Consider the following 27,671-nt stretch of genomic DNA (forward strand, 5'->3'; position numbering starts at 1 on the left):
CAGATTCTTTTATAGTCACTTTATAAATTCTTTTAAATTTTTTTAATGGAAGTATAGTTGATTTACAATGTGTCAATTTCTGCTGCACAGCAAAGTGACTTAGTCATACATATATTCTTTGGGGCGGTGGTGGGGGGGAGCTTCCCAGGTGGCACAGCGGTAAAGAATCCACCTGCCAATGTAGGAAGTACAAGAGTTGTGGTTGTGGGTTCAGTCCCTTGGTCAGAAAGATCCCCTGGAGTAGGAAATGGCAACCCCCTCCAGTATTCTTGCCTGGAAAACTCCATGGACAGAGAAGCCTGGTGGGCTACAGTCTGTGGGGTTGCAAAGAGTCAGACACGACTGAGCACATATACACACACGCACATTCTTTTTCATATTATTTCCCATTATGGCTTATCACAGAATATTGCATATAGTTCCCTGTGTTACACAGTAGGATCTTCTTGTTTATCTATTCTTTATATAATAGTGTGCATCTGCTAATCCCAGACTCTCAATTCTTCCCTAGCTCTCCACCCTGGCAAACACAAGTCTGTCCTCTATGTCCATGAAACAGTTTCTACTTCACAGATACATTCATTTGTATTGTATTTTAGATGCCACATTTAAGTGGTATTGTATGATATTTGTCTTCCTCTTTCTTACTTGCTTTGCTTAGTATGAGAATGTCTAGATCCATCCGTGTGGCTGCAAATGGTATTCTTTCATTATTTTTTATGGCTGAGTAATATTCCACTGTATATAGATACCATATCTTCTTCATCCACACATCTGTCAATGCACATTTAGGCTGTCTCCATGTCTTGGCTATTGTGAATAATACTGCTATGAACATTGCATGAACATAGGGGTGTATGTATTTTTTCAAATAATAATTTTGTTTGGATATATGTCTAGGAGTGGGATTGCTGGATCACATGACAACTCTTAAAATTTTTAGTTGTTTTGAGGAAATTCCATATTGTTTTCCATAGAGGCTGTATCAAATCACATTCCCATCAACAAAGTAAGATGATTCCCTTTTCTCCACACCCTCTCCAGTATTTGTTATTTGTATATTTTTTAATGACAGCTATTCTGACCAGTGTGAGGTGGTACTTCATTGCAGGTTGGATTTGAATTTCTCTGATAATTAGCAATGTTGAGCATCTTTTCAGTTGCCTGTTGGCCATTCGTATGTCTTGTCTGGAGAAATGTCTGTTTAGGTCTTCTGCCCATTTTTCGATTGGGTTGTTTGTTTTTTGTTATTGAGTTGTATGATCTGTATATTTTGGAAATTAATCCCTTGTCATTCAGATCCTTTGCAAATACTTTCTTTCAGCCCATAGGCTGTGTTTTTGTTTATGGTTTCCTTTGCTGTGCAAAAGCTTGTAAGTCCAATTGGGTCCCATTTGTTTATCTTTGCTTTTATTTCTACAATGTTGCCTTAGGAGACTGACCTAAGAAAACATTGGTATGATTTATATCAGAGAATTATTTGCCTGCATTCTCTTCTAGGAGTTTTACCGTGTCATGTCTTATATTTAAGTCCTTAAGCCATTTTGAATTTATTTTTGTGTTTGGGGAGAGGGTGTGTTCTAACTTCATTGATTTACATGCGGCTGTCTAACTTTTCCAACACTACTTGCTGAAGAGACTGTTTTTCCTCCATTGTATATTCTTGCCTCTTTTGTTGAAGACTAACTGACCATAAGAATATGGGTTTACTTTTGGGCTCTCTGTTCTGTTCCATTGATCCATATGTCTGTTTTTGTGCCAGTACTATGCTACTTTGGTTACTGTAGCTTGGTGGTATTGTCTGAAGTCTGGGACGGTTATACCTCCCGCCTTGTTCTTTTTCCTCAGGATTGCTTTGGTGATTCTAGGTCTTTAATGGTTCCATATCAATTTTAGGATTATTTGTTTCAGTTCTGTGAAAAATGTCGTGGGTAATTTCATAAGAATCACATTAAATAAATCACATTACACGTAGAATGCTTTGGGTAGCATGGCCATTTCAACTATATTAATTCTTCAAGAGCATGGGATATCTTTCCACTTCTTTGAATCATCTACGATTTCCTTTGCTAATGTTCTGTGAAAAGTGAAAGTGTAGTCCCTCAGTTACGTCTGAGTCTTTGTGACCCCCTGCCAGACTCCTCTGCCCATGGAATTCTCCAGGCAAGAATCCTGGGCTGGGTAGTCATTACCTTTTCCAGGGGATCTTCCGTGCCCAGAGATTGAACCTGTATCTCCTGCACTGCAGGCAGATTCTTTACCATCTGAGCCACCAGGGAAGCCCTAATGTCTCGTAGTTCTCAGCATATAATTATTTCACTTCCTTGGTAACATTTATTCCTAAGTACTTTTTTATGTGGTTTTAAAAGGAATGCTTTGCTTCCATTCCCTTTCTGATGTTTCATTATTAGTGTAAAGAAATGCAGCCAATTGCTATATGTTAATCTTGTTTACTGCTACCTTGCTGAATTCCTTCCTCAGTTCTAGTAGTTCTTGTGTGGAGTCTCCAGTGTTTTCTGTATATAATATCATCAAATTTTTTTCATTGGGTACAATTAGGGTTTGGAACATTGTTTTTCTTCCCTCTCTTTATTCTGACACACCGACTAGTTCAAATAACTGAATTAGATCACATAAAATAATAATAAAAGTGTGTTATATAACATTATTTCAGTTAACATTTATTCACATTGTACCATGCATCTGGAATTGTGCTAATTATTTTATGTACATACCTCATTTAATTCTCAACAACTTGATGAGTTTGTTAGCTCCATATTCTAGAGGATAAAGTGAGCCATAGAAAAGTTAAGTAACTTGCCCAAGATCACATAGCTAGTAACTGGCCAAGAAGGCTGTAAACACAGTCTGACTTCTCAGTCCATGCTGCTACACAGTTGATCAGATCACTACACATTTCTATGCTATTCAAAAAGAACTTCACCACTCCTCCAGTGTTCAGCTAACCACCCACCATACTGCTACCCCATTCGGCAAGCCCATATGGCATACAATAGTGTCTTCAATACTCCCAGCAACTTGCAAGGTGCCAAGAGTAGAAAGGTGAATAAAACGGAGTCCTGGCCAAAAGGATCTCACTGTTGGTTAACTTATCCCCAGAAGTGCTGGGGATTCCCTAGAAATTCCCACATGTCCATGTCCAGATTCAGTGGTACTGAGAGAGCTGGCTATCTAGAAGAGATCTCGATTCAGGATATAGAATTTCAGCATGTGATGACTTTGACACCAAAAAAAAAAAAAAAAGGCATGGAACATGATCATAATCTCAAATGACTAACAATGTTCAAAATGTTAAAAATTAGTTCAGTTCCAGCCCATCATAAAAGACATCCATCTATCATGATGGAGGACAGGCCAGTCAGAACAATGTCAGTTGTGGAGGAGCTGGGATGGGCTGGACATTCCTTGAAAAATCCGCAGAGATGGAGCCACAGGGGCCCTTCACAGAAGACATCCACTTTTGTTGAGTTGACCCAGTGAGATTTTGTAGTTTTTGTTACCACAGCCTAGCTTTGCCCATTCTAATATTTATCAGCCCACATCTTTCTCCTGAACACCAGATGCAGATTCCAGATACTGACTCAATGGCATCGGGATGTCAAGACAGAGATTTCAAACCCAAGAGGCCCACAGCTGAATTTCTTAACTCCCCCCTAAAAACTGTGTCCATTAGCCTTCCCCACCTCAGTGGGATGTCAATTCTATCCTAATTACTTAGGCTGGAAATCTCAGAGCCATCATGTCTCTTCTCTTTCTCTCACATCCTATGAGCAATCCATGAGAAAATACCTTTGCCCTACTTTCAAAGTATATTCAGAATTGAACCATTTCTCACCATGTCCTGTGCTACCCCATTGGCCTAAGTCACCATCATGTCTCACTGGGATAAATACAACAGCCTCCCAACAGGTCTCACGTCTTTCATTCAAGAACTTCCTTAGAGTCTTATTCTTAATGCAGCAGATCATATTAAACCATTCAAATTCCATCCCAAATCCTGCAGCAGCCCCCCATTTTACTCCTGACAAAAGCCGAAGTCTTTTTATTTTTTTAACTTTTATTTACTTATTTGGCTACATCTGGTCTTAGTTGCAGCATGTGGGATCTTTCTAGCTGTGGCATGCAAACTCTTGGTTGTGGCATATGGGATCTAGGTCCCTGACCAGGGGTTGAATCTGGGCCCCTGTATTGGGAGCATGGAGTCTTAGCCACTGAACCATTAAGGAAGTCTCTTCTTATTCCTTTTCAGTTCAGTTCAGTTCAGTCGCTCAGTCGTGTCACAGAATATTTTTTCCTTTTCAGTGCTCAGGTTCTCACAATCTGGCCAGTGCGAGTCCCAGAGATCCTTGCAAGCGTTTTTGCTTTTTCAAATCAGTAAGATTTTCTAACATTTCTGCTTTCTCTGCTCTGAACATAGAATAATAGTCACTCTCCATGGAGCCCTGGTTCCTTTTAGTAGAAAGTTAGAGGCCAAAACCTGGCTGCTTTAGGGATGGATACCAGATTGTTCCCTAGGAACACAGATGGAGATAGCATCACTACTAGACACTACTGACAGGTAGATGTGTGTCTTTAAAAGATTTCATTAGTCAAGATCCAGGCAAGAAAACAGAAATCACACCAGCATTAGGAATTTCCAATAAGAAAGATATAAAATAGACAATTAATAACAAAAGTGTTAGTTGGGGGAAAAGCAAACAAGGAATGCTGAGGTAAACCAGAGATTAATAGCTGAGGACACAGCTGCCACTGGTCTGAGGAGCAGAAGGGAAGAGGAGGTATTACTAGAAACCAGAATCCCAGAGGAGGCAGCACAGGCCTGACACCCAGACCTGTCCTCACCCATGTGCGCTGAGTCCTGGATGAAAGCTCAGGAGGGTGGGACTCTGGATAATGAGGAAGTCTGTGGCTCCACTGATGGGGCACATCCAAGGGGCTGCTGGAGGCTAGCATTGGGGCTGCAGAAAGAAGTTAGAAGCTGAGCTAGAGCTGTGCAGGGCTCCCGACAGGAGAGAGGAACAAGAAAACAGCCTTCTCTTTCCTACTTCCACCCTCCCAGTTCCCACCAGTGCCTCCAGACCCATAGGAAGCCAGCTGGCAAGGAAAAGTAGGAAGTATGGCTCAGCCCCAAGATCACAGAAAGAGGGGCCTGGAGGGGGTGATAATAGAGGATAACCAGCACAGAGTTCATGAGGTCACCCAGACCTTCCAGTGAAACTCCGACTTCTTTTTCTTAATTGAATTATAGTTGATCTACAATGTTGTGTTAGTTTCTGGCATATAGCAAAGCAACTCAGATATATTCTTCTTCGTGTTCTTTTCCATTATGTCTTATCAAAGATACTGAATATAGTTCCCTGGGCTACACAGTAGGAACTTATTATTTATTGACTTTATAAGTGGTAGTCTGTATCTGTTAATTTCAAGCTCCTAATTTATCTGTCCCCTTCACTCCTTTCCCCTTTGGTAACCATAAGTTTGTTTTCTGTGTCTGTATAAACTCCAACTTATTTAAGTCCTCTTTAAAAAAAAAAAACCTTGTTTTGGTATAAACAAATTACCAAGTTACTAGTTTCTCCAAATGTCATATCATTTCTTATCAATTTTATATATTAAATAAGTATGTACCCACATTCATACAAACCTATGTACTTAAATATCAATATAACATTAATGGACACTATTACTTACTAGTATCCATATATATTTTACTCAGAGTCTGACCTAGGCTGGAATTACATTCCCTCTACTCTCTCTCTCTTTTATTGTGGTAAAATATACATAATATAACATTTACCATCGTAACCATTTTTAAGTGTACCCTTCAACAGTGTTAGGTATATTCATTCACATTGTTGTACAACCAACCTCCAGAAATCTTTTCATCTTGCAAAACCGAAACTCTATACTCACCAAACAATAATTCACAATCCTCCCCTGGCCCCAGCCCCTGGCAGCCACCCTCCTACTTTCTGTCTCTCCAAATTTGCCTACTCTAGCTACTTCATGTAAGTGGTAGCATACAATATTTGTCCTTTCGTGACTGGCTTATTTCACTTAGCATAATGTCTACAGTGTTCATCCATGTTATAGCACAGATCAGAATGTCCTTCCTTTCTAAGGCTTTTAAATATTCTGTTACATATATATGTATACATACACACACACCACATTTTGTTTATCCATTCCTTTGTCAGTGGACATGGGTCACTTCCTCTTTGGCTATTGTGTGCAATCCTGCTGAGAACACAGTTGTATGTTTCCCTTCTCTCTCATAATCCTTCTGTACCCTTTCATTCTATAAGAGTGATTCTTAACCATGTCTGACCTAGCACTTTCTCTCATTCTAAAATGAAGTCCATAAGCAATTTAGCTTGTCTACTGTACAGTTTCAGGAAAATCAGTACAATAAAATATTCCATTGAGCAAATACCTGAGAACAATCATACAGGGCACATAACAAAATCATCAAATGTTTTTGCATGTTGCTCACGGTGACCACAGACACAAATGTACAATGTGTCAGGAGCGTTGTATTGGTGATTTGAATAGCACAAATAGTGTTGCTTGGTGGCATGACTTCCTCATGTGAGTAACCAACACAGTAAAGTTTGAAGCAAAGCAGTCAGTTTTCAACATCATGGCAATTGTAACCTTGGAAATACAGTGCATATTTATTTATGCTTGGCAAAATATACTTAAAAAAAATTTTTTTTTATTTGGCTGCTCTTGGTCTTAGTTGTGGGATCTTCCATCTTTGCTGCAGCATGCAGCATCTTTAGCTGTGGCATATGAATTCTTGGTTGCAGCATGTGGGATCTAGTTCCCTGACCAGGGATTGAATCCGAGCCCCCTGCATCAGGAGTGTGGAGTCTTAGCCACCGAACCAATACTTGATGTTTTGGGAAGTATTGGGAAGTCCCCCTATACTTGATGTTTCTGTGTAAAACAGAATTAGATTCTTGGCTCAGATCATTTTAAACAGATTATTTCCCCATAGGTCATTGAAAATTAGTGAACACGTGGAATGCTTTGTCATGCAGGATGGTCCAGGGGTTTGCAAGACATCTAGCTTCTTTGGCCCATGCCCACTAAATGCCAGTAGTACCTCCTCAGTCATGACACCAGTCAAGCAATGCCCCTTGGACATTTCCAAAATGCCCTCTAGGTTGCAGTACCTCCCACATTAAGAACTGCTATTCTGTAAGTCAGTAGTCTCCCTGCCTCTGTCGCTTAAGTCCTAACCAATAAAGCTGTGTAACCATGGCAAGCATGAGGAAAAAAACCCTGCAGACTTATTAATCTATTTGGCTAACTAGTGTGCTCTGAAACCCACTGCCAAGTGTATGCCAAGGCCATGCATCCCACAGGTGCTCCAGCCAATGGCTGAGTACAGTGGGATACGAAGGCCAACTTGTTCCTAGAAGGCTTGAGATGCCTCTGACTGCTGACTTCGCCTTGAGGTTCCCCAGTAGCTTTGCTGACTTTTCTTGGCTGTACGACAGGCTAGGATGTTTGCATCCAACCTGCTCCCCTCTTTCCTTCACTTGGGGTCAGACTTTCATCACCCTCTGACAGCTCTGCTAATTCTGCTCCTTCTCTATTTTCTCTCCTAAATGTCTCCCTAGTAAAATCTTTGTACATTTTGTCCTATCTTGGCATGTGCTTCTTAGAGGACTTGGAGTCACACAGTAACAGAAAACCATAAGCCTCCATGACACACAACACTAGGTGTTTATGGCTCCTGTTTCTGGGGGCTGCTGACTAGAAAGCTCACTGACCTTGGCTGGGTTTGTTCCTGTATCGGGGTTGACTGGCCAGTGATCCTAGTAATCTAGGATCACTTTCTCTATGATGACTGGGGACTCAGCTAGACTCCACATATCTCTCATCCTCCAGTAGGCTAGGCCCAGTGTGTTCTGATGGCAATGGCACAAGCATAAGGGAAAAGCCAAACGTATAAACCTATTTCGAATTTGTGCTTACCTAGGATCAGCGGGAGAAGGTAATGGCACCCCACTCCAGTACTCTTGCCTGGAAAATCCCATGGACAGAGGAGCCTGGTGGGCTGCAGACCATGGGGTCGAGAAGAGTTGGAAACGACTGAAGTGACTTAGCAGCAGCAGGATCAGCTATGGGCTTCCCAGGTGTCTCAGTGGTAAAGAATCCATTGCCAAATGCAGGAGACTTGGGTTTGACCCCTGGGTCAGGAAGAGCCCCTGAAGCAGGAAATAGCAACCCATTCCAGTATTCTTGCCCGGAAAATCCCATGGACAGAGGAACCTGGTGGCCTACAGTCCATAGGGTCACAAAGAGTTGGACATGACTTAGCAACTTAACAAAAAACAAAAGCATGGATTAAAGATCTCAATGTAAGACCAGAAACTATAAAACTCCTAGAGGAGAACATAGGCAAAACACTCTCCGACATACATCACAGCAGGATCCTCTATGACCCACCTCCCAGAATATTGGAAATAAAAGCAAAAATAAACAAATGGGACCTAATTAAACTTAAAAGCTTCTGCACAACAAAGGAAACTATTAGCAAGGTGAAAAGGCAGCCTTCAGAATGGGAGAAAATAATAGCAAATGAAGCAACTGACAAACAACTAATCTCAAAAATATACAAGCAACTCCTGCAGCTCAACTCCAGAAAAATAAATGACCCAATCAAAAAATGGGCCAAAGAACTAAATAGACATTTCTCCAAAGAAGACATACAGATGGCTAACAAACACATGAAAAGATGCTCAACATCACTCATTATCAGAGAAATGCAAATCAAAACCAGTATGAGGTACCATTTCACGCCAGTCAGAATGGCTGCAATCCATAAGTCTACAAGCAATAAATGCTGGAGAGGGTGTGGAGAGAAGGGAACTCTCTTGCACTGTTGGTGGGAATGCAAACTAGTACAGCCACTACGGAGAACAGTGTGGAGATTCCTTAAAAAACTGGAAATAGAACTGCCTTATGATCCAGCAATCCCACTGCTGGGCATACACGCTGAGGAAACCAGAAGGGAAAGAGACACGTGTACCCCAATGTTCATCGCAGCACTGTTTATAATAGCCAGGACATGGAAGCAACCTAGATGCCCATCAGCAGATGAATGGATAAGAAAGCTGTGGGACATATACACAATGGAGTATTATTCAGCCATTAAAAAGAATACATTTGAATCAGTTCTAATGAGATGGATGAAACTGGAACCTATTATACAGAGTGAAGTAAGCCAGAAAGAAAAACACCAATACAGTATACTAACACATATATATGGAATTTAGAAAGATGGAAACAATAACCCTGTGTATGAGACAGCAAGAGAGACACCAATGTATAGATCAGTCTTATGGACTCTGTGGGAGAGGGACAGGTTGGGGAGATTTGGGAAAATAGCATTGAAACATGTATAATATCATGTATGAAACGAGTTGCCAGTCCAGGTTCGATGCACGGTACTGGATGCTTGGGGCTGGTGCACTGGGACGACCCAGAGGGAGGGGAGGGGAGGGAGGAGGGTGGAGGGTTCAGGATGGGGAACGCGGGTATACCTGTGGCAGATTCATTTTGATATTCGGCAAAACTAATACAATATTGTAAAGTTTAAAAATAAAATAAAATTAAAAAAAAAAAAAAAAAGCAAAGGATAAGCTAAGGAAAATCATATAGTTGACCCCAGATGGAATCAGAGGACCCTGAAAAGCAACATGACAAAGGGTCGGGAGTCAAGGAGAGGCAAAGAATGGGACTATTTTTAATAATCTACCACAATGTCCATGCATTTTCGTTATTAGTGAACTACCACTTAAGTTTTTAAAAAATTATAACCGCATCATTGTAGAACCACTTATTGATAGAGAGGAAGTCTGAGTATTTACCAAAAGACTCTGATTATCCACACAAGGTTATTTAAACTAGAAAATATTTCCTGTACATTCATGGTCAAGTTGAAATCATTTTCTCCTCCCTGCAATGACCCAGGGCTGTGACTGCCGTGACAAAGATTAGATCAGATATAGATAGCAAATAACTGACATTTTTTTGTAATTCAGAGTGATTTATTAAATTTTCAAACCTCTTCCACACAAAAGTAGAGATGTTTAGACAGTATTATTTTAAAAATAAATTTGAATAATTCAAAATTATATCTATGGTAATATCACTTACTTGCATTTTTTCTTAAGTAGGAAAACCTGTTGTGTTACAGGTCAGTAGCCAGGAATTACCTCTAAGCCTAGGTGCACCTGTGGCTGTGGGCATTGTGTATAAGCATCATCTTTCATGTGTGTTGTAGCAGAGAAAGAGTGGAGAACCAGAGTGACTTCTCTGCTCTGAGCTCCTGTAACCCATACCTTCCTACTAAGGTTCTCAGTCTGTGTACAAGAAAATCAAGAATGGAGCCTTCCCTTTCCATTGTTTATTCTCTCTTATAAAAAAAACAAATTAATGTTTTGTAATTTTGAAAAAATTACCTCCTATACTACAGTGCTCTCTTTATATTTACACGTTTCCCCTTTACCCAGCCATTCAAACGTGGTGTGCAGGCACCATGACACTTCACCCCTAAATAATTCTCCATCTTTTCCCAAGAATGAGGTCCTTGTCCTGTTACTGAGGACGCCGTTGTCGCACCTGGGAAACTCAACATTAAGTCCAACATTCCATTCACATGAATTTTGCCTAATTGTATCAAAATTATGCTTTAGTTTTCTTTTAATCCAGATCCCACTGCATTTAGTTGTTTTTATTTATTTATTTATTTTTTGCATTTAGTTGTTATATCTCATTAATCTGTTAACAGGAAGAATAATAAATAGATGTCTGGGTCATACCCTAAGGCTACAGACACTAAATTTCCAGGGTTAGATCCCAGGAATCTTTTAGAAAAAACTCTTTCTGAAGAAAAAAAAAAGAAAATTCTTTCTGGATGACTCTGATGGAAGTCAAGCTTGGGAATCACTGAGTTCTATTTGGAAGGTTAATTATCTTTTCAGCTGTCCGTGGCTGTTTTCCCAAACAGACTTCAGTGAAATCTTGTTCCAGGAGTAATAAACTGTTGGGAGAACTATACCTCATTATTATTGATATCCATCTCTTCTCTTTCCTAACCATTGCCCCTCTCCTCAAATCCCACCTGTTTCTCACCTCTTAACATTATACTCACAACTTGAGTGGCAGGTTTGAAAGCCTAGCCCTAGACTTTACCTTAGACTTCTCTTTAATTCCAAATTCTGTTAATTCATTGCCCTTATAAGTACTTTTTAATCAAATAATCTAGCATGGGAACAGAGGGGTGTGGAAGGGGAGGATTGGCTTGTTGCAAGGCAGATTCCTAGGTCCTCCCCTGGACACAGGAGTATGCATTTTAATCAGCTCCCTAGATAGTCCATACTCTCTTTTTTGCGCTTCACTGTATGGGCTGTTTAGAGTGATTTACTCTTGGTAAGCAACTTTGTAAACCTCTGCTTGTGTCGCTGAATTAAACCTCCATTCTCAGAACTCTTGTCCACAAAACACAGACACCAAATGAATTTACCTTCCCATCTTTTAACTCATCTCTTTCAATGCTCCTATTTCACCAGTTCTCTCAGAAGAAAATGTCCATTCACAGAGTCTTAGCTTTTCTCTAAAACCATAGAAACAGGCATCTTATTTCTGCTCTCCCTGCTTTTTACTCCCACTCTGACCAAATTCCCTTTTAGTGTTGACTCAAATTGTTTATCTGCGTCTGTGCCTGACCTTTTGGTTCTAGGGACATATTTATGGCCCCCTTCCCCTCACCCCCCTTTTTTTTCCTTTTTGGTGAGTAGAGATGATGTAGAAGGGAGCCCAGAGGAATGATTACAGGTTGAGAAGTGACCCACACTTTGATTCCAGTATGCCACTTTGAACTAAGTTGTTCATCACGGGAGAAAAAGAACTTATTTATTATTTTGTTTTTTCAACTTGCTTGCTCTGTTTGCAAGGTAATCTGATCTATTCGAAAAGCAAATATTCTATTTTTGAAAATCACATTAGATTTTCCGCAAAGCTGTATTTTGCTACCATAGAAAGAACTGCACAGAAATTTAACCTTTTCAATATGGTTGTTAAAATACCTGGTGTCCCTTAGTAAATGAAAAGGAGCCCTCTAGAACCCAAAGTTGCCTGTGATGAAGGATACAACTTTCCTTTATCATTCCATTCAGTAGAAAATAATTCCTGCCGGATGATGTGATTCTAGTGATGCCACTAGCAATTTTAGTGAAACAATGTGGAAAATACGATGCTGTTATCAGATACAACATTAATATTTCTATTTATCAATTTCTATCAATTTATAATAAGTGTTAATTTATTTTAAAAAATATTTATTATTAGTTATTCTTATTTGGCTGTGTCAGGTCTTAGCTGACCAATCTTTATCGTGCAATATGGGGTCTTTAGTTGCGGCATGTGAACTCTTAGTTGCAGCATATGGAATCTAGTTCCCTGACCAGGGATTGAACCCAGGCCCTCTGCATTGGGAGTGTGGAGTCTTAGTCACTGGACCACCAGGGAAATCCCTCTATTGATTTATTGATACTAAATCCCTACAAGGAGGAGGAATGAAAAATTATGAAGAGGGACTTCCCCGTTGGTCCAGTGGCTAAGACTTCACACTCCCAATGCAGGGAAACCAAGTTCGAGCCCTGGTTGGGGAACTAGATCCCATATGCCATAACTAAGGATTCAGCATGCTACAACTAAGACCCAGCACAGCCAAATGAGTAAATAAAGTAAAATTTAAAATAAAATTTAAAAAATTATGAAGAGACAAAATAAATGTAATAGGTGAACAAATGGAGGGGATTTTAAAAAGAAGTAAGGAGAGAAAAAGAAGGCAGGAAGTGAAACCCTTTATCAGCTGTTGGGGGACATGAGTGGACACCTGTTCCTCAGGTTACTTCATTTGTAGGCAGTACTACTGCTAGGCAACCAGTCTTTGTAGGAAGTCCCAACAGACCAGTTCCTCTTTAAAGGGAGCTTTTGCTAGTTAAATGACAGATGCATGTGGCACAGCATAAGGCACCCACAAACACTGCTCTCTCACTCAGCACCACAGTTATACTCAAAGAAAGTGCTAACAGTGCAGGGAGCTACCCGTTCGCACTGGAGGGTTAACTATTAACACAGCTGTGCAGTGCATGGGGATAGCCCCCAAAGCTATGGGCAGCAGGCAGACTTAGAGCACCAAGCATTAGGAAAGGCTTTGGGAGAGAAATGGTATCTGAACTGGGACTGGGTACAGAAGCCAGAAAATGTGGAAGCATCACAGTTTGATTTTGTTGCATGTACAGAGAGCACAGCAGTAAAGAATCTGCTTGCCAATGTAGGAGATGTGGGTTCACTCCCTGGGTTGGGAATATCCACTGGAGAAGGAAATGGCTAACCATTCCAGTGTTCTTGCCTGGGAAATTGTATGCACAGAAGAACCTGGCAGGCTACAGTTCATGGGGTTGCAAAGAGTCGGACATGACTGAGCAACTGAGCACCTGTAGAGGGCACAAGGCTGGAGAGTGAGCTGAGGCCTGATCATGGTAAGTTTTGAATGCAGGGTGGAAAGCATCTTCTTATTTCAGTGGGAGCTCTGAGAGCTTTTGAACAAGAAGTGATCTGAAGGAGTTGCCCTCCCAAATCATTCTTGCCTACTTCTTTGGTAACAGAAACCCCAGTTTGTAACTGGATTTATGCCTGTGCAAATTACGATTGCTTTCCTAACTTCTCTTGAAACTAGGTGTGGTCATGTAACTAGATTCTGGTGAATTAAATAGAAATGAAATAGTGTGTACAACTTTCAGGAAGTATTCTCAGAGGGAGAAGGCTTTGTTCCTTCTTATTTTTTCCTTCTGGATGGAAGCCCAGCCAGATCCTAATATGCATATTATTTATTAGGAAGATTGGCCTGGGGCAAGATAAAACACCTGATGGCTGGAACAGAGTAGCATTGGAGGTGGGAAGACAATTAGGAGAACACCTCAATGGTGAAGATAAGAAGTGTGGAAATAAGAACTGAGCCAGAATGGCAGCTTTGGGAACAGATGGGAAGGGTGGATGGGCTAAATATTGCGAAAGGAGAGTCTGTGGGACTTGGCAATAGGTCAGGTGAGAGGAGACACCAGGAAGAATCAAAGGTCATTCTGAGGTTTCAAGCAGAGGTGACTGGGAAGTCAAAGATATTGGTAACAGAAATAGGGGGATCAGCAGGATAAGGTGGAGAAGGCGATGGCACCCCACACCAGTACTCTTGCCTGGAAAATCCCATGGACGGAGGAGCCTGCTAGGCTACAGTCCATGGGGCCGCCAAGAGTCGGACACGACTGAGCAACTTCACTTTCACTTTTCACTTTCATGCTTTGGAGAAGGAAATGGCAACCCACTCCAGTGTTCTTGCCTGGAGAATCCCAGGGACCGGGGAACCTGGTGGGCTTCCGTCTATGGGGTCGCACAGAGTCGGACACGACTGACGCGACTTAGCAGCGGCAGCAGCAGCAGCAGCAGCAGCAGGATAAGGAGGCATCCTTGAGGAAGGCAACTAGGAATTCAGTCCTGAGCATATTGAGCTGAGATGCCTGCAAGATATCCAGGGGGAGATGTAAAGCAGGCCATTGGAAATTCATTTCTGCAGCTTGATTTGAGAGCCCTTTGCATAAAAGTGGTAGTCAAAATGAAGGGAGGGGCTGGTTGGCAAAATAGAGAGTGTGTCTATAGCGATTCCTTTCTTCAGTGCACACAGAAATAAACTTTGCTCTGCAAAACCAGATAAAAATATGTAAGCTCTTCACTTGATTTATACCCCCTCCCTCAAAAGACCCTACAAGCTGGCTGGCTTCAGGCAATGAAATCCTTGCTGTCTCAAAATGTGGACAGCTCCTTAAAGTTCTTTACTAAGGCATTATGATTTGCACAGATAGTGATGCTCATATGTTCAAAGATGACTCCTTTTCACCAAGAGATCTATAGTAAATGGTCTTCCTCCTTAATTCAGGTTAGCCACACATAAGAAGGCTTCCCTTCCACAGATGTCTTAAAAGAACAATTCCTTTCAAAAGCAGAATGAGAGAATATGAAAATCTAATTAATATATGTGACAGTAAGACGCCTCTGCATAGACTTCTCTTATATCTGCCACGACTAGAGCAGTTGTTAAATAAAACTTGAAATAAAAAGGAAATGAATCTAATGTGAACCTTAGGGAAACATCTCAGCAAGCTGGCTGAATCTTTGCACTACTTTCATGGGATGGCTGGGGACCAGGGGATGGAAAAGGTTAAAAGCCAGTGGGTTGTTTCAGCTGAAGGTACACGGTAGAAACAAACGCAACTGGAAGTGGTGGTGAGAGCTGTTTCTTCTCCAAGTTTCGGTCCTCAGCTCACACAACGGAAGACAGCTGCCTGGCGACCCAGGGCCTATGCCGGTGGCCTCAGGCCAAGCGCCTAGGAGCACGCGAGGGAGCGAAGTGGTGGGGTGTAGGGGCTAAATTAAGGACCCCGTTTCACTTAAGAGTAAAGCTTTGTCAGACCTCTTATTGGGAGGGTGATAAGGCTTTTGCATTTGCCTATCCACCCATCCATCCTTTGTCTCAACGTCAAGGCCTGCGCCGGGTCAAGGCTTTATCGCACGCAACCACACAGGACTAGAGGGGGGACTTGACGCAGGAGTAAGATGTGGTGGGAGGACCTCTGGATCCCCCCCACCGCGCGAGGCCCCTTCGCAGGAGGGGCGGGCGGCACTGGAGCGACAGTACCACGGTGCCGGCAGCCCCTCCCCCAATCCCCAGGACAAGGAACGCGTCGGCGTTCCACGTTCTCCCCAACCCTCTGGCCGCGAGGGCCCAGACCCCGGCCGGCCCGAGAGGCCCCGGCAGGTGCCAACGAGCCCGGGCCGTCTCTCAGGCCGCGGCCCGCTCCGCGGTCGCCGGGAGCCCGCCTCGGTTAGCCGGGCCTCGGAGGCTGTGGGCGCCGGGACTCGCCGGCTCACTCCGTGCCCCAGCCGCTTCAGGCGGCGGCCCCGGAGCGGCCGCCCCTCCCCCCGCACCGGTGGCCTGGAGCCCGGCGCGAGGCGCGCGGCGGCCCTTCTCGGATGCTGATTGGCCGGAGCTGCAGGGGGCGGGGCGGTGGGTGTGAAGGGGGCGGGCCTAAGCCGCTCGGGACTCGGGTTTTTCTCCGCTTCTGCGAGCTCCCTCATTGCATCATCTTCAGCCAGTGGCCGCAGTGAGAAGCTGGGCTCGGGGCGATCCACTCGGGCTGGGGCTCTAGTTCGGTCTCCCGCGTCTGTCCTGGTCCTTCCCGCACCTGCTCCAGCGCCAAGGCTGTGGACCCCAGCAGGCCGACTCCGAGAACCCGCTAGGCACAGCTAGCGGACCTCGCCTGCTCCACGGGATCCATTCATTGAGAGCCGAGTCTTTTCCCGGAGCCCGAGTCCCCCGCCTCCTCCAGCTCGAAGCTACGGACAAAGCGCCATGGAGAAAAGCAGCGAGACCAACGGCTACCTAGACAGCGCCCAGGAGGGGCCTGCAGCGGGGCCTGGCGAGCCCGGAACCACTGCTAGACGCGCGGGGCGCTGCGCCGGCTTCCTGCGGCGCCACGGGCTTGTGCTGCTCACGGTGTCCGGGGTGGTGGCGGGTGCCGGCCTGGGCGCGGCGTTGCGTGGACTCCAGCTGAATCGCACACAGGTCACTTACCTGGCCTTTCCGGGCGAGATGCTGCTCCGTATGCTGCGTATGATCATCCTGCCGCTGGTGGTCTGCAGCCTGGTGTCGGGCGCCGCCTCCCTCGACGCCAGCTCTCTCGGGCGCTTGGGCGGCATCGCCATCGCCTACTTCGGCCTCACCACGCTAGGAGCCTCAGCTCTCGCGGTTGCTTTGGCTTTCATCATCAAACCTGGATCTGGCTCGCAGACCCTTCAGTCCAGCGACCTGGGTCTGGAGGATTCGGGGCCCCCACCGGTCCCCAAAGAGACAGTGGACTCCTTCCTTGACCTGACCAGGTAATGTCCCCGCGACCTCCACCCCACCTTCCTGAGCCTCAGTGGGAGACGCCAGCTCATTAATGCACTCTAGTTCATATGCCCCCGTATTCATTCTTAATTGGCTGCTGGTGGCCTTTAACAGTTTTAAATGTCAAAATAACGTCTACAGACTTTGAGTGTTGACCACACCTGTGCAAATGTCAGCCGTGTCGCACCGGACATTTTCAAGGACCAGGGCTCCATCTTTCAGCAAGACCAGTCCTACCGTTAGGTGGGAGTGTGCTAGAGAGAGGCAGAGGTCTCACTTGTACTTCGCTCATACTCTTTGGCTGCCCTCTCTAGGGAAAAACATTCCAACCACGCCCCTATGTTCTCACCTAATTTTCTCCCCAGGTAGTGCAAAGAAGCTTCCGAGAGCACTGGTTAAATTTTGCCTGTTGGGCCATTCTCCCCTGTAATCTATGGCATCTGTTTCAGCCCTTTGGCTGGGAAGAAGCTGGCAGTTTTTTGAAGGGTTGTCAGTGGACCCAAGAATAACAAGGCTGGAGTGAGTTGTTCAGGGCTCATTGCCCAGAAACATGTCTCTCCGGGGGAGCTTGGGATAGGTTGCTCGCCACCTGCATAGTCAGGACCACTGTAGAGTATTGTGAGTTTCAAGGGGCTTTATTTGTGGGAAGATGTGAATTCTAGAGAGGGAGGAGGAAGAAGCATCTTCAGTTAACTTTGCTGCTTCGGGGGACTCTAAAGTTGCATTTCATCCTTAGAAATGTAGTTTTTGTGGATTCGCCAAAGCCTCAGCTTCTTTTGGTTTCTCCATTAGCCCAGAGTTCACAGATGGGAAAACTTCAACCTAGAGGCATTTACTGATGTGGCCAGGTTCAGTTGAGTGGGGAGAGCTTGGCTGGCTCCCTCTCTGGGTTTTCAATAATTCTGGAATCAGAGTCTTGGACATATGTTTTGTCTTGAGTCACTGAAGCAACGCTCCTCATTGCTGAGGCTGTGAAAAAGAGCAAACACTGGGCAAAGTGACTTGACTTCCTGCTGTTTCCATTTCTCCTTCTGGAAAATGTGATGACTGCCACTTAAGAGAGAGGAGGGAGGAGGGTTCAGGATGGGGAACACATGTATACCTGTGGCAGATTCATTTTGATATATGGCAAAACCAATAAAATATTGTAAAGTTAAAAAATAAAATAAAATATAAAAAAAGTTATAACAACAAAAAAAGTCAAAGGCATTTACTTTAGAAAAACAAAACAAAACAAAACCCATAACCTCTCTGATAAGGGGGACCAAAAAGTTCTTACCAAAAAGATAGGTGGAGGTGGCCTATTACAACTTTGATGAGTTATAGCCTTTGTCTAGTGTCTGGTAGCTTATTATGTGGAGTCTTTAGAGATTGTTACGGTTTGAGGACTAACTTTTAGGTGGATACTGAAAAAGTCTACTGAGGTTGAGAGTAGTGGTCGCTTACACTGACCGCCAAGCATCATGGCTTAGCGGTCAGTGTAAGTGCAGACTCTCAGTGGCTCAGGCTGAAAACACAGAAGGACCAGCTGAGCCTTCATCATGGCTTGTTGGAAGTAGGTAGTGTTTCATGTGCCTTTGACTTATTACCTTCAATGTATCAGTGAGGGAGCATGATTGTGGGCTTAAAGGAGTCTTTTTTGCAGGGATCAGTGGCTCAAGGAGTGTAGATGTTCTGGTGTGTTGGTGGTACCCCATAGGGAGACTGGTAGCACTCCTTTGTCTCCAAGAGAGAGGCAATGGCTAAGAAACAGGGTGTAGGGGGAGAAGTGAGGGGTTACCATATTACCACGAGCCCAGGAAGGGACTTATTTCCTGATTGTGGTTTTCTAGTTTTAGATCCGAGTCTCTTCAACTCCTGCTTCTGAAGTGAATGACCCGGCATCATGACTTAGTGGCCAGTATAAGTGTAGACTCTCAGTGACTTGGGCTGAAAACACAGCGAAGGACCAAGACAACCTTTGTCATGGCTTGTTGGAAGTAGGTAGTGTTTCATGATGCTTCTAGAGGCTGACCTTATTTAATCCAGGAGCTCACAGATAAAGGTAGGGTAAGTGGTAGACCCTATTTTACCACTCAGAAAACTGAGGCAGATTAAGTGATTTGCTCAAGGCCACAGAGTGGTTTATCAAAAGAGGGAGAGAAGAGCTATGGGTCTGGTTCCCCTCTGGTTCAGGGCTCTATTTCTCCCACTCTTTCCTTCCCCAAATCAGCACACCATAGTAATGAGGCTATGCTGCTGGTCTAGTCCCATCTCAGAACTGTTTGCCCTGATGCAGATGCTGACCAGAAACCAGGTAGGGTATGACACTAACTTCTTGTAAGCAGAGGAGTCGAGCCCCTTCAGTGAAGGAAAGCGAGTATGTGGGTTGAATCTGACGTTCTCTTTGAGCCCATGTGAGAAGAAACAGAATCCTGAGTCACGTGGAAGTGCTTCCTGAGTCTGGGGACCCTCTGGGTAAATGCTTTAAAATTGCTTCCCTTGGGATTTCCCTGGTCCCTGGTGGTCCATTGGTTAAGACTCCACCTTCCAATGGGGGTGTGAGTTTGATCCCTGGTCGGGGAACTAAGATCCCATATGCTGCATTGTGTGGCCAAAAAGTAAAAAATATATAAATAAATAAAATTACTTCCCTCAAAGAGACCTCACGGATGCTGATTTCATGTGACTCCAGGCATGTTCCCTGGCAAAGGCAGGGTGCAGTCCTTTCTGCCTTGTGGGCGAGTGATGAAATGAGACTGCAGGCAAACACCTCAATGATCCTGCAGGCCTGCCCCCTGGTAACTGCCTAGAACTTCCACACCTGGAAGGAGTGGAAAAAGCCTCAGGTGATTTAGTGCAGCTGTGTCCAAGGCTTTGCTCAAGTCCATGATCTTTCTGGATGGTGGAGATGCCCCAAACTCCCACTGGATCTCTCTGCCATGATTTCTAATTTATTTTTTCAAGATGGAACTTCAAGTCAGAAAGAAATGAAGTTAACAGATACTGATTGAGCCTTTTGGAAAATTCAGAATGCCATTGCCAAGTGTTGTGATTTCCCAACACAAGGATTAGAAATAGCACAGCAGACTGGGGCGTGGGGCTGAGGCTAGAGCAGGCCCTTAGAGAGCTGAGAAGTGACAGTAGCTGGCAAATGGGAAAGTTATGGTTTCCTTCTGAGCACCATGCTTAGGAACCTGGGAGAATGTCAGAACTCATTACTGGATGTGACCCAGAGTGACTTTTAAGCAGGTCTTCAGGGACCCAATCATTGTGGAGTTCTTGGTCTCTAACTGCTTACTGATTGTGGGTCCTAGGACATGTCCATAAATGTGCCTTGGCTTCCTCGTCTTTATAATGGCAATCATGAGAACACCTGCCTCTTGAGATTGTGATGAGGGTTGAATGAGTTATGTTTGTAAAGCTCTAAGAATAGGACTGACCCAGTAATGTTTGCTCTTGTTATAAATGGAGCAAGATTATGAGTGATGATGTTTTTCCGGTTCACATGAGTTAATGGGGATGATTCTCTTTTTATGTGTGTGCTAAGTGGCTCAGTCATGTCTGACTCTGTGCAATCCCGTGGACTGTAGCTCTCTAAGCTCCTCTGTCCATGAGATTTTCCAGGCAAAGATACTGAAGTAGGTTGCCATTTCCTCCTCCAGGGGATCTTCCCGACCCTGGGATCAAACCTGTGTTTCTTATGTCTCCTGCATTGGCAGGCACTTTCTTTACCACTAGCACCACCTGTGAATCCCGGCTCTCTTTTCATACTCTGAAATAAAGAGTGGGTGGGAAGAAAAGGATGTGTGGAGAGCTCAGGATGACTTGAAGTTAATAGAGCTTTTTGGGTCTATTGGGAACCACATGGAGCCTGGAGAAAAATCCTGGTGAACAGTGGCTATGTTTTGGACTAACAGAATCAACAATGTGGAACATTTGGGAAATGGAGAAAATCAAAACTAAACACAGAAGAGCCTTCCATTCTGAAATGGGGCAGAAATCCTCACATATCATCCCCAACATCTGTTTTCTTTTTCCCCTGCATGACATATGTCTGGTCTCCAAAGTTGACCTCAGGTTTCTTCACCTGTCAGTGGAAGGGATTGAGGTAACCTTCCTCTGAGTGCTAATATTTGTGGTTTTGAAATGGAAAACCAGACACTGATGTGCCAAGGAGGCAGGGGTCTAAGGCACCATCTGCACTGGCAGCCTGGAGAATGGCCCTGGGCCATTGTCTTGCAGAAGTGTACCCATGGCTGCTGTGTGCCTGGTAAAGACAACTGAGATTTTGCCTGTTGCCCAGTTTTCTAGGCTCTATTGCTTTTCTTGCGCTCATTTTCTCAACAGAGGACGGTGCTAGGAGCCTTTCCCCTGCAGGCTTCCTCCCCTGGAAGGAGGCTCTAGGTCCTAGTTTTTTCCCCAAGAACTGGGTGACTATGAGGCCTCTCAGCCTGCAAAGAACGCATTTCTTCAGTAGATGTGAAGAAAACTGTCAGCGACTGAGATCTGAGTCCCTAGATCACAGTCAAGGGAGTGAATAATGAATCTTTTATTTAAATGTTGACCATAGCAGGTTATCTGACCTATGTCTCTCCCTTCTGTAGGCTAGATGAAGACTCCTAGCAAATCAAACATGGATCCAAATTAATGGAGTTTTCTCAGCCTACCTAGTCACTGAAACTGGTAGCTTGTAATTTAAAACTAATTTCTTTAGCTTGACACCAGACCTAAAGAACATAAATCCAGGGAGACAGTGTGGATAGTGATGAAGTAGACACTGAGGTCAGCTACCCAAGTTTGAATACAGCTTTACCACCACAGGCTTTCCTAGTGGCTCAGATGGTAAAGAATCACCTGCAATGTGGGAGACCCGAGTTCGATCCCTGGGTTGGGAAGATCCCCTGGAGAAGGGCATGGCAACCCACTCCAGTGTTCTTGCTGGAGAATCCCATGGACAGAGGAGCGGGCTACAGTCAGAGGGTCTCAAAGAGTCAGACATGACTGAGCAACTGATACTTTCACTACCACTTACTAGCTGTATGGAGAGTCATTTAGCCTGTTTGTACCTCAGTTTCCTTATCTGTAAAATGGGGTTAATAATAGTGTAGCTACTACCCAGATTTGTTACAGGGATCGAAAGAGTTAGTATATGAGTGTCTCTCTAATATCCTAGCATGTCCCAACCTCTTGGGGACAGCTGCAGGCTACTTGATACAGAGAATGAGTGGTCCTCTTAGCCTTGTTTCCTCCAACACCCCCCACCCTAGGGGCCCGGCATTAGCCTTTCCAGCAGGAATCTAAAACTGAATGTGGGCCTCAAAAAGAGGACAGGTTACTCCCTGACCCCCTACTGTCTCCATAGTGTGGGCCCATCACACCCAGCTCTCCCTCTGCTCCTGACCTTGTAGGGGGTACCAAGATCTGAAGGTGCACACCCCTGATAGCTAACTCTGTAACAATGAACACTACAGATGATAAATATTTATCAGGTGTACATACAGTGTCATATCCTGTTCTGAAGAGTCTTTGAAATGTGCATAAGTTGGCTAAGGACTGTTTGAAGTTAAATGAAAGGAAATGCTGTTGGAACAAAAAAAAATATACCTAGACAAAAGTAAATTGCTTTACATTCTTCTCATATGGAACAGGGAAATACATACCATCCTTGACAATAGGCTCAGAAGAACAAACAGGACCAGATGTATAAAGGAGGAACAAGTTTTCATGGTGTGAGCTGCTCGAGTGTCTTCAGTACCATTCACAGTAGTTCTGCTTTCGCAAGTTTGGCCATGGCTTATACCAGTTTTTCTGTTTGCTTTAAACTATGTGTCCAAATGTTCCTAAAGCACTGGCAAGACTCGTCCATTCATTCTCTCCCAGTTTGATCTGACTTGGGTCTCTGGATGTAGTAATACAGTCTTGGCACTTTTGCAGATGTTTTTGACTTAGACGCACTATGAGAAATACACTTTAGATGATAGCATGCACATATAGACACCCCCACCTCCACATAGACAACCTGAAACACAGGTTCACAAAACCACATTGTAAGTACTGATGCACACTGTTCTTCTATATTCTGTCTAATGTATTACATCCTTTATAGAGTGCTCCTTAGAGCTGGGAAATACAGCTGGTATTTTATAATTCCAGAACATTTCTCAGAATCAAATAACAGAAAAAAGGACATATTTGAGGATTTGAATAAAATGAAGAGCTCAGTGTTTAGAAGCATACTAGTACCCAGTGAAATTGAGTGTTCTGCAGAGGTGAGCCTGAGGAGCATTTGATCCTTCTGGTTTCCAGACAGTGGATCTTACAACACAAATCTGTACTGGAGTTGTGAGGTCCACAACTCACCAGCCACAAGTAACTATTTAAAGCTAACTAATTTAAATGTAAATAAAATAAATTCAGACTCTAAGTAGCACTCACCATTGTTCAAGTGCTCAGTAGCCACACAACTAGCATATTGGACAGCATAAATGTAGAAAGTCCTGTTGGATGGTGCTGGTCAGTATGGAATGTGAATGGGAGATATAGCGAATTCCTATCTCTGGACACTAAATGAAGGGTTAATTGATCACTCTAAGATCCTGTTCCTCATTTTGAAAGCACCCAAGATTACTCTGTCAATGTGAGGAGCTGGGAAAAGTGCCTGGAGACAGAGCTCTGGGGGAAAAAAACTGCTTGTGTGATGGAGCAGATGATCCATCAATACAGGAGAGCTCAGCAGTAAGAAAAAGCCTGAGTTCACTGCAGCATCTGTGTCTAAAAGCCAAGGAAAGAGGGGAAAGAAGAGTGCAGAGAGAACAAAATCAAAGAACCGACACACCTGATTGTAAGACTTACTACAAAGAAAGCTACAGTGATCAAGACAGTGTGGTGTTGGCAAAAGAACAGACAAATACATCAGTGAAACAGGGTAGAGAGCCCAGAAATCAACCCACCTAAATATGATCAACTGGTTTTTGACAAAAGAGTAAAGGCAGTAGAATGGCACATCTTTTCAGCAAATGGTGTTGGAACACCTGGACATCCACATGCAAAAAAAGTGAATCTAAACACAGCCCTTGTGCCATTCACAAAAATCAGCTCAGAATGGACCACATGTCTAAATGTAAAATGCATAACTATAAAACTCCTGGAAGATAACATAAGATGACCTCTGATATGGCAATGACTTTTTAGATACAACACCAAAGGCAGGATCTATGAAGAGTAGAGAAAAATGTTTTGTCTTACTGCTGCGGCCAGCACAGCAAGTAGGGATTGAAAGTGGTCGACGCACAGTTTGGAAAAAAGAAACTAGGGACAGAATTAAAGTGTTAAAGATGGGACCGGGGGACTCAAGACCTCTTGGGTCAAGAGCCCTGTTCCTTGGAGCCACATCACTTTTATTTAGTGTCTTGGCAAGCAGAGAGTATCTGTTGTGTTACGATGAAGTCAGCCTCCTATGTCCCCAGTCACATCTCCGATTGTATTGATTACTTTAAACTATATTTGTTATTTTCTTGTACAAGGGCTATCACCTAGCTGAAGGTCATAGACCCGCATATGCCTTGGGAAAACATCTTAGTGTGTGCATAAGCAGTGTTCTGAACTTGCACTGACTCAGCATTCCAAAGTTCACACTATGTTTTTCCTTAGCTTAGCAGGGCATGACAATCCCAACTGATCAACCCAATATACTTTTATTTGGGTTATGCTGTATTGCTGTATTTTGCTTTTATTCTTTTCCCATGGTGGTTATCTCATTTAGCCAGAGCAACAGGCGGCTGACTATTAACCCCTGCATCTTAATCCTTCAGCCTCACACCCTTGCCCCTTGGAGGGCAGGTGGGGCAGGGGGCGCTCTTGCTCCTGGCCTGTGGCAACGAGGGGAACTAAAAGAGAGTGATTCAGTGGGTTCAACTCATTGCCCCCAGGCATTTCCTCCCAAGGGGTTAATATTTGAGAGCTGAGTTGTGTAATCTAAAAAGTTCAGTCATCCCGTTGAATGTGTGTATGTTTTTTGGTTGTCAGATCTCCTTTGCAGTTAGCACTGTATCTTTTGTCCTAACTTTTTAAGGAATTTTGAGATATGATTTACATACAAAAGATGCACCCACTTCAGGGGTGCAGTTCAATGAGTTTTGACAGATAGATAAACCACTTAATCACTACCATAATCCAAACAGTGAACATTTTTGTCTCCCATGATCCTTCTCAGCAGTTCCCACACTTCATCCCTGGCCCCGGGCAGCTTTGGATAGAAAGTTTTGCTTTCTATCACTATTGATTAGTTTTGCTTTTTCTAGAGTTTCATGGCAATGGAATCACTCAGTATGTACTTTTCTTTGTCTGGCTTCTTTTGCTCAGCACAGTGTTGTTGAGATTCTCCGTGTTGTGTATATTAGTGATTGATTCCTTTTTATTTTCAAGTAGAATTCTTTTGTATGGATTTATCATAATGCTGTTTGTCCATTCATCAGTTAATGGACATTTCCATTTTGAGCAATTATGAATAATACTGTTATTCATATAGCTTATATCTAGGAGTAGAAACGCTGGGTCATATGGTAAGTGTATGTTTAACTTTACAAGAAACTGCCAGAACACATCATGTTCTTCTTAGGAATTTGATTCTTTTGGCTGGAGTTGCCGTTTTGACTCTAGTATTGAATGTACCCCTCTATTCCCATTGGATTTTGTAGACTGTCTGAAAACAGATTGGTCTAGAAGTTGTGAGTTAAGATCCATTCTAGGTGAGGCAGTATTAGGTTATTGCTTTCTAAAGACACCAGGCTGGCCAGATAGTAGGGTTTGAACAAGTGGTCTGTGACCCTTGGAAGAGAGTGTGTTTGAAGGCTATGGGAGAGGCTGTGCTTGCACCGAGTGAGGAAACAGCTCATTTCTGAAGGATGTGAAGTATTTGTGGGGGAAATCATCCCCCATGGAGAAGATAGAGGGCTTCTATCCCAGCTCTCTCCTTAACTTCTCAGTCCTTTTAGGGAGAGAAGCAGGTGGCCAGCTCAGTCTGAGAACTACTGTGGTGGATATAGAATGGACGAAACCTTGGCTCAGGGCCTGTTTTTGCTTTTAACTAGTATAGCAAATGGCAATGAGATACCAAACAAGACTGTTAAAGGTGCTTTGTAATGGAAATCATAGGCAAAAGTAAGTTGCTATTCATCTATACATTAACAAATAACCAATACCAATGCCTAGCCTGTTTCTACTTTCCTTTTAAAATAAGTAATGCTTGTAATAGGAATCAAACTTCAGATCACCATTTTGCAATGGTTAATTCACAGATCACATCTTGTCTGTTTAAATACAGCCATGTACTTTCGGGTATTCTTTAAGTATGTTGAAAGCAATTCAGGTTTCATAGACAAGCAAGTGAGGAAATGCTGAATTGCCGTCTCTAGCTGTTGGCTGTCTTTTGGAAGCCTGAGTGTTCTAACAAAGTCATTTTTGTGTCTTGTTAACCCTGTTGGTGGGTGTATTATCTCTTGTATAATAAGTTACCACCATTTAACAGCTTAAAGTCACACATCTATTATCCCACAGAATCTGTAGTGTCAGGAATCCTAGCATGGCTTAGCTGGGTTTTCTGCTTTAGAGTCTCTTACAAGGCTGCAATCAAAGCGTCAGCCACAGCTGGGGTTTCATCTGAAGGCTAAACTGAGGAAGGATTCCCCTCTGAGGACACACGGTTGTTGGCAGAATTCAGTTCCTTGAGGTTCACACTGGGAGCCTCTGTTCCTAGCTGGCTATTGGCCAGAGACCGTCCTCCGTGTCTTGTCATATGGGTCTTTCTAACATGGTGGCTTGTTTCATCAATATGCAAGCCCAGAAAGCAATAAAGAGTGTCTTCTAGCAAGATAGAACCCACACGTTTATGTAATCATATCACAAGAGTGATAGCCCATTACCCTTACTGGATTTTGTTTGTGCTCATATTCATGCTAAGTCACTTCATTTGTGTCCGACTCTTTGCAACCCATGGACTGTAGCCCACCAGATTCCTCTGTCCTTGGGATTCTCCAGGCAAGAATACTGGAGAGGGTTGCCATGCCTTCCTCCAGGGGATCTTCCCAACGCAGGGACTGAACCCACAACTTGCGTTTCCTACATTTACAGGCGGGTTCTTTACTACTAGTGCCATTCTGTTGACTAGAAGCAAGTCATAGCCCCCACCCCCACACTCCACCATGACACACACACTCAAGGGGAGGATATTACACAAAGATGTGACTACCAGGATGCCTCTTAGACTCTGCTTGCCAAGCTGGGCTGCAGTCAGATCTGCTGAGCTCTGAAACTGAATACCTGCAAATAGTTGCCTAGAGATTCTAACACTGTGAATAACTCATCCACAGAAGTAAGAATTAATGGATGTTTGGCGCAGATTGTAAAGGATGAGCTTTTACTCTCCAGACTTACTGTAGGAGGTCAGTAGAAAAATGGATTGTCAGTGGGATTTTCATATATCACAACTCAGTTCTCAGTTCAGTTGCTCAGTCGTGTCCAGCTCTTTGCAACCCCATGAGCCGCAGCACACCAGGCCTCCCTGTCCATCACCAACTCCCGGAGTCCACCCAAACCTGTGTCCATTGAGTCGGTGATGCCATCCAACCATCTCGTCCTCTGTCATCCC

The 27,671-nt window shown here is 43.7% G+C and overlaps 1 protein-coding gene across 1 annotated transcript in view; it reads left to right on the top strand.

Moving 5' to 3' along the window:
- Nucleotides 1-16,205: 16,205 nt before the first annotated feature.
- SLC1A4 (solute carrier family 1 member 4) overlaps nucleotides 16,206-27,671 on the top strand; it is a 30,013-nt gene continuing 18,547 nt past the window's right edge. The window contains exon 1 of the mRNA XM_019970396.2: nucleotides 16,206-17,034. Within this exon, the coding sequence (XP_019825955.1) occupies nucleotides 16,508-17,034 (527 nt within the window). The 5' untranslated portion in view covers nucleotides 16,206-16,507. The remainder of the gene's footprint in view (nucleotides 17,035-27,671) is intronic.

Source organism: Bos indicus, chromosome 11, assembly GCF_029378745.1.
Source record: "Bos indicus isolate NIAB-ARS_2022 breed Sahiwal x Tharparkar chromosome 11, NIAB-ARS_B.indTharparkar_mat_pri_1.0, whole genome shotgun sequence".
NCBI lineage: Eukaryota > Metazoa > Chordata > Mammalia > Artiodactyla > Bovidae > Bos > Bos indicus.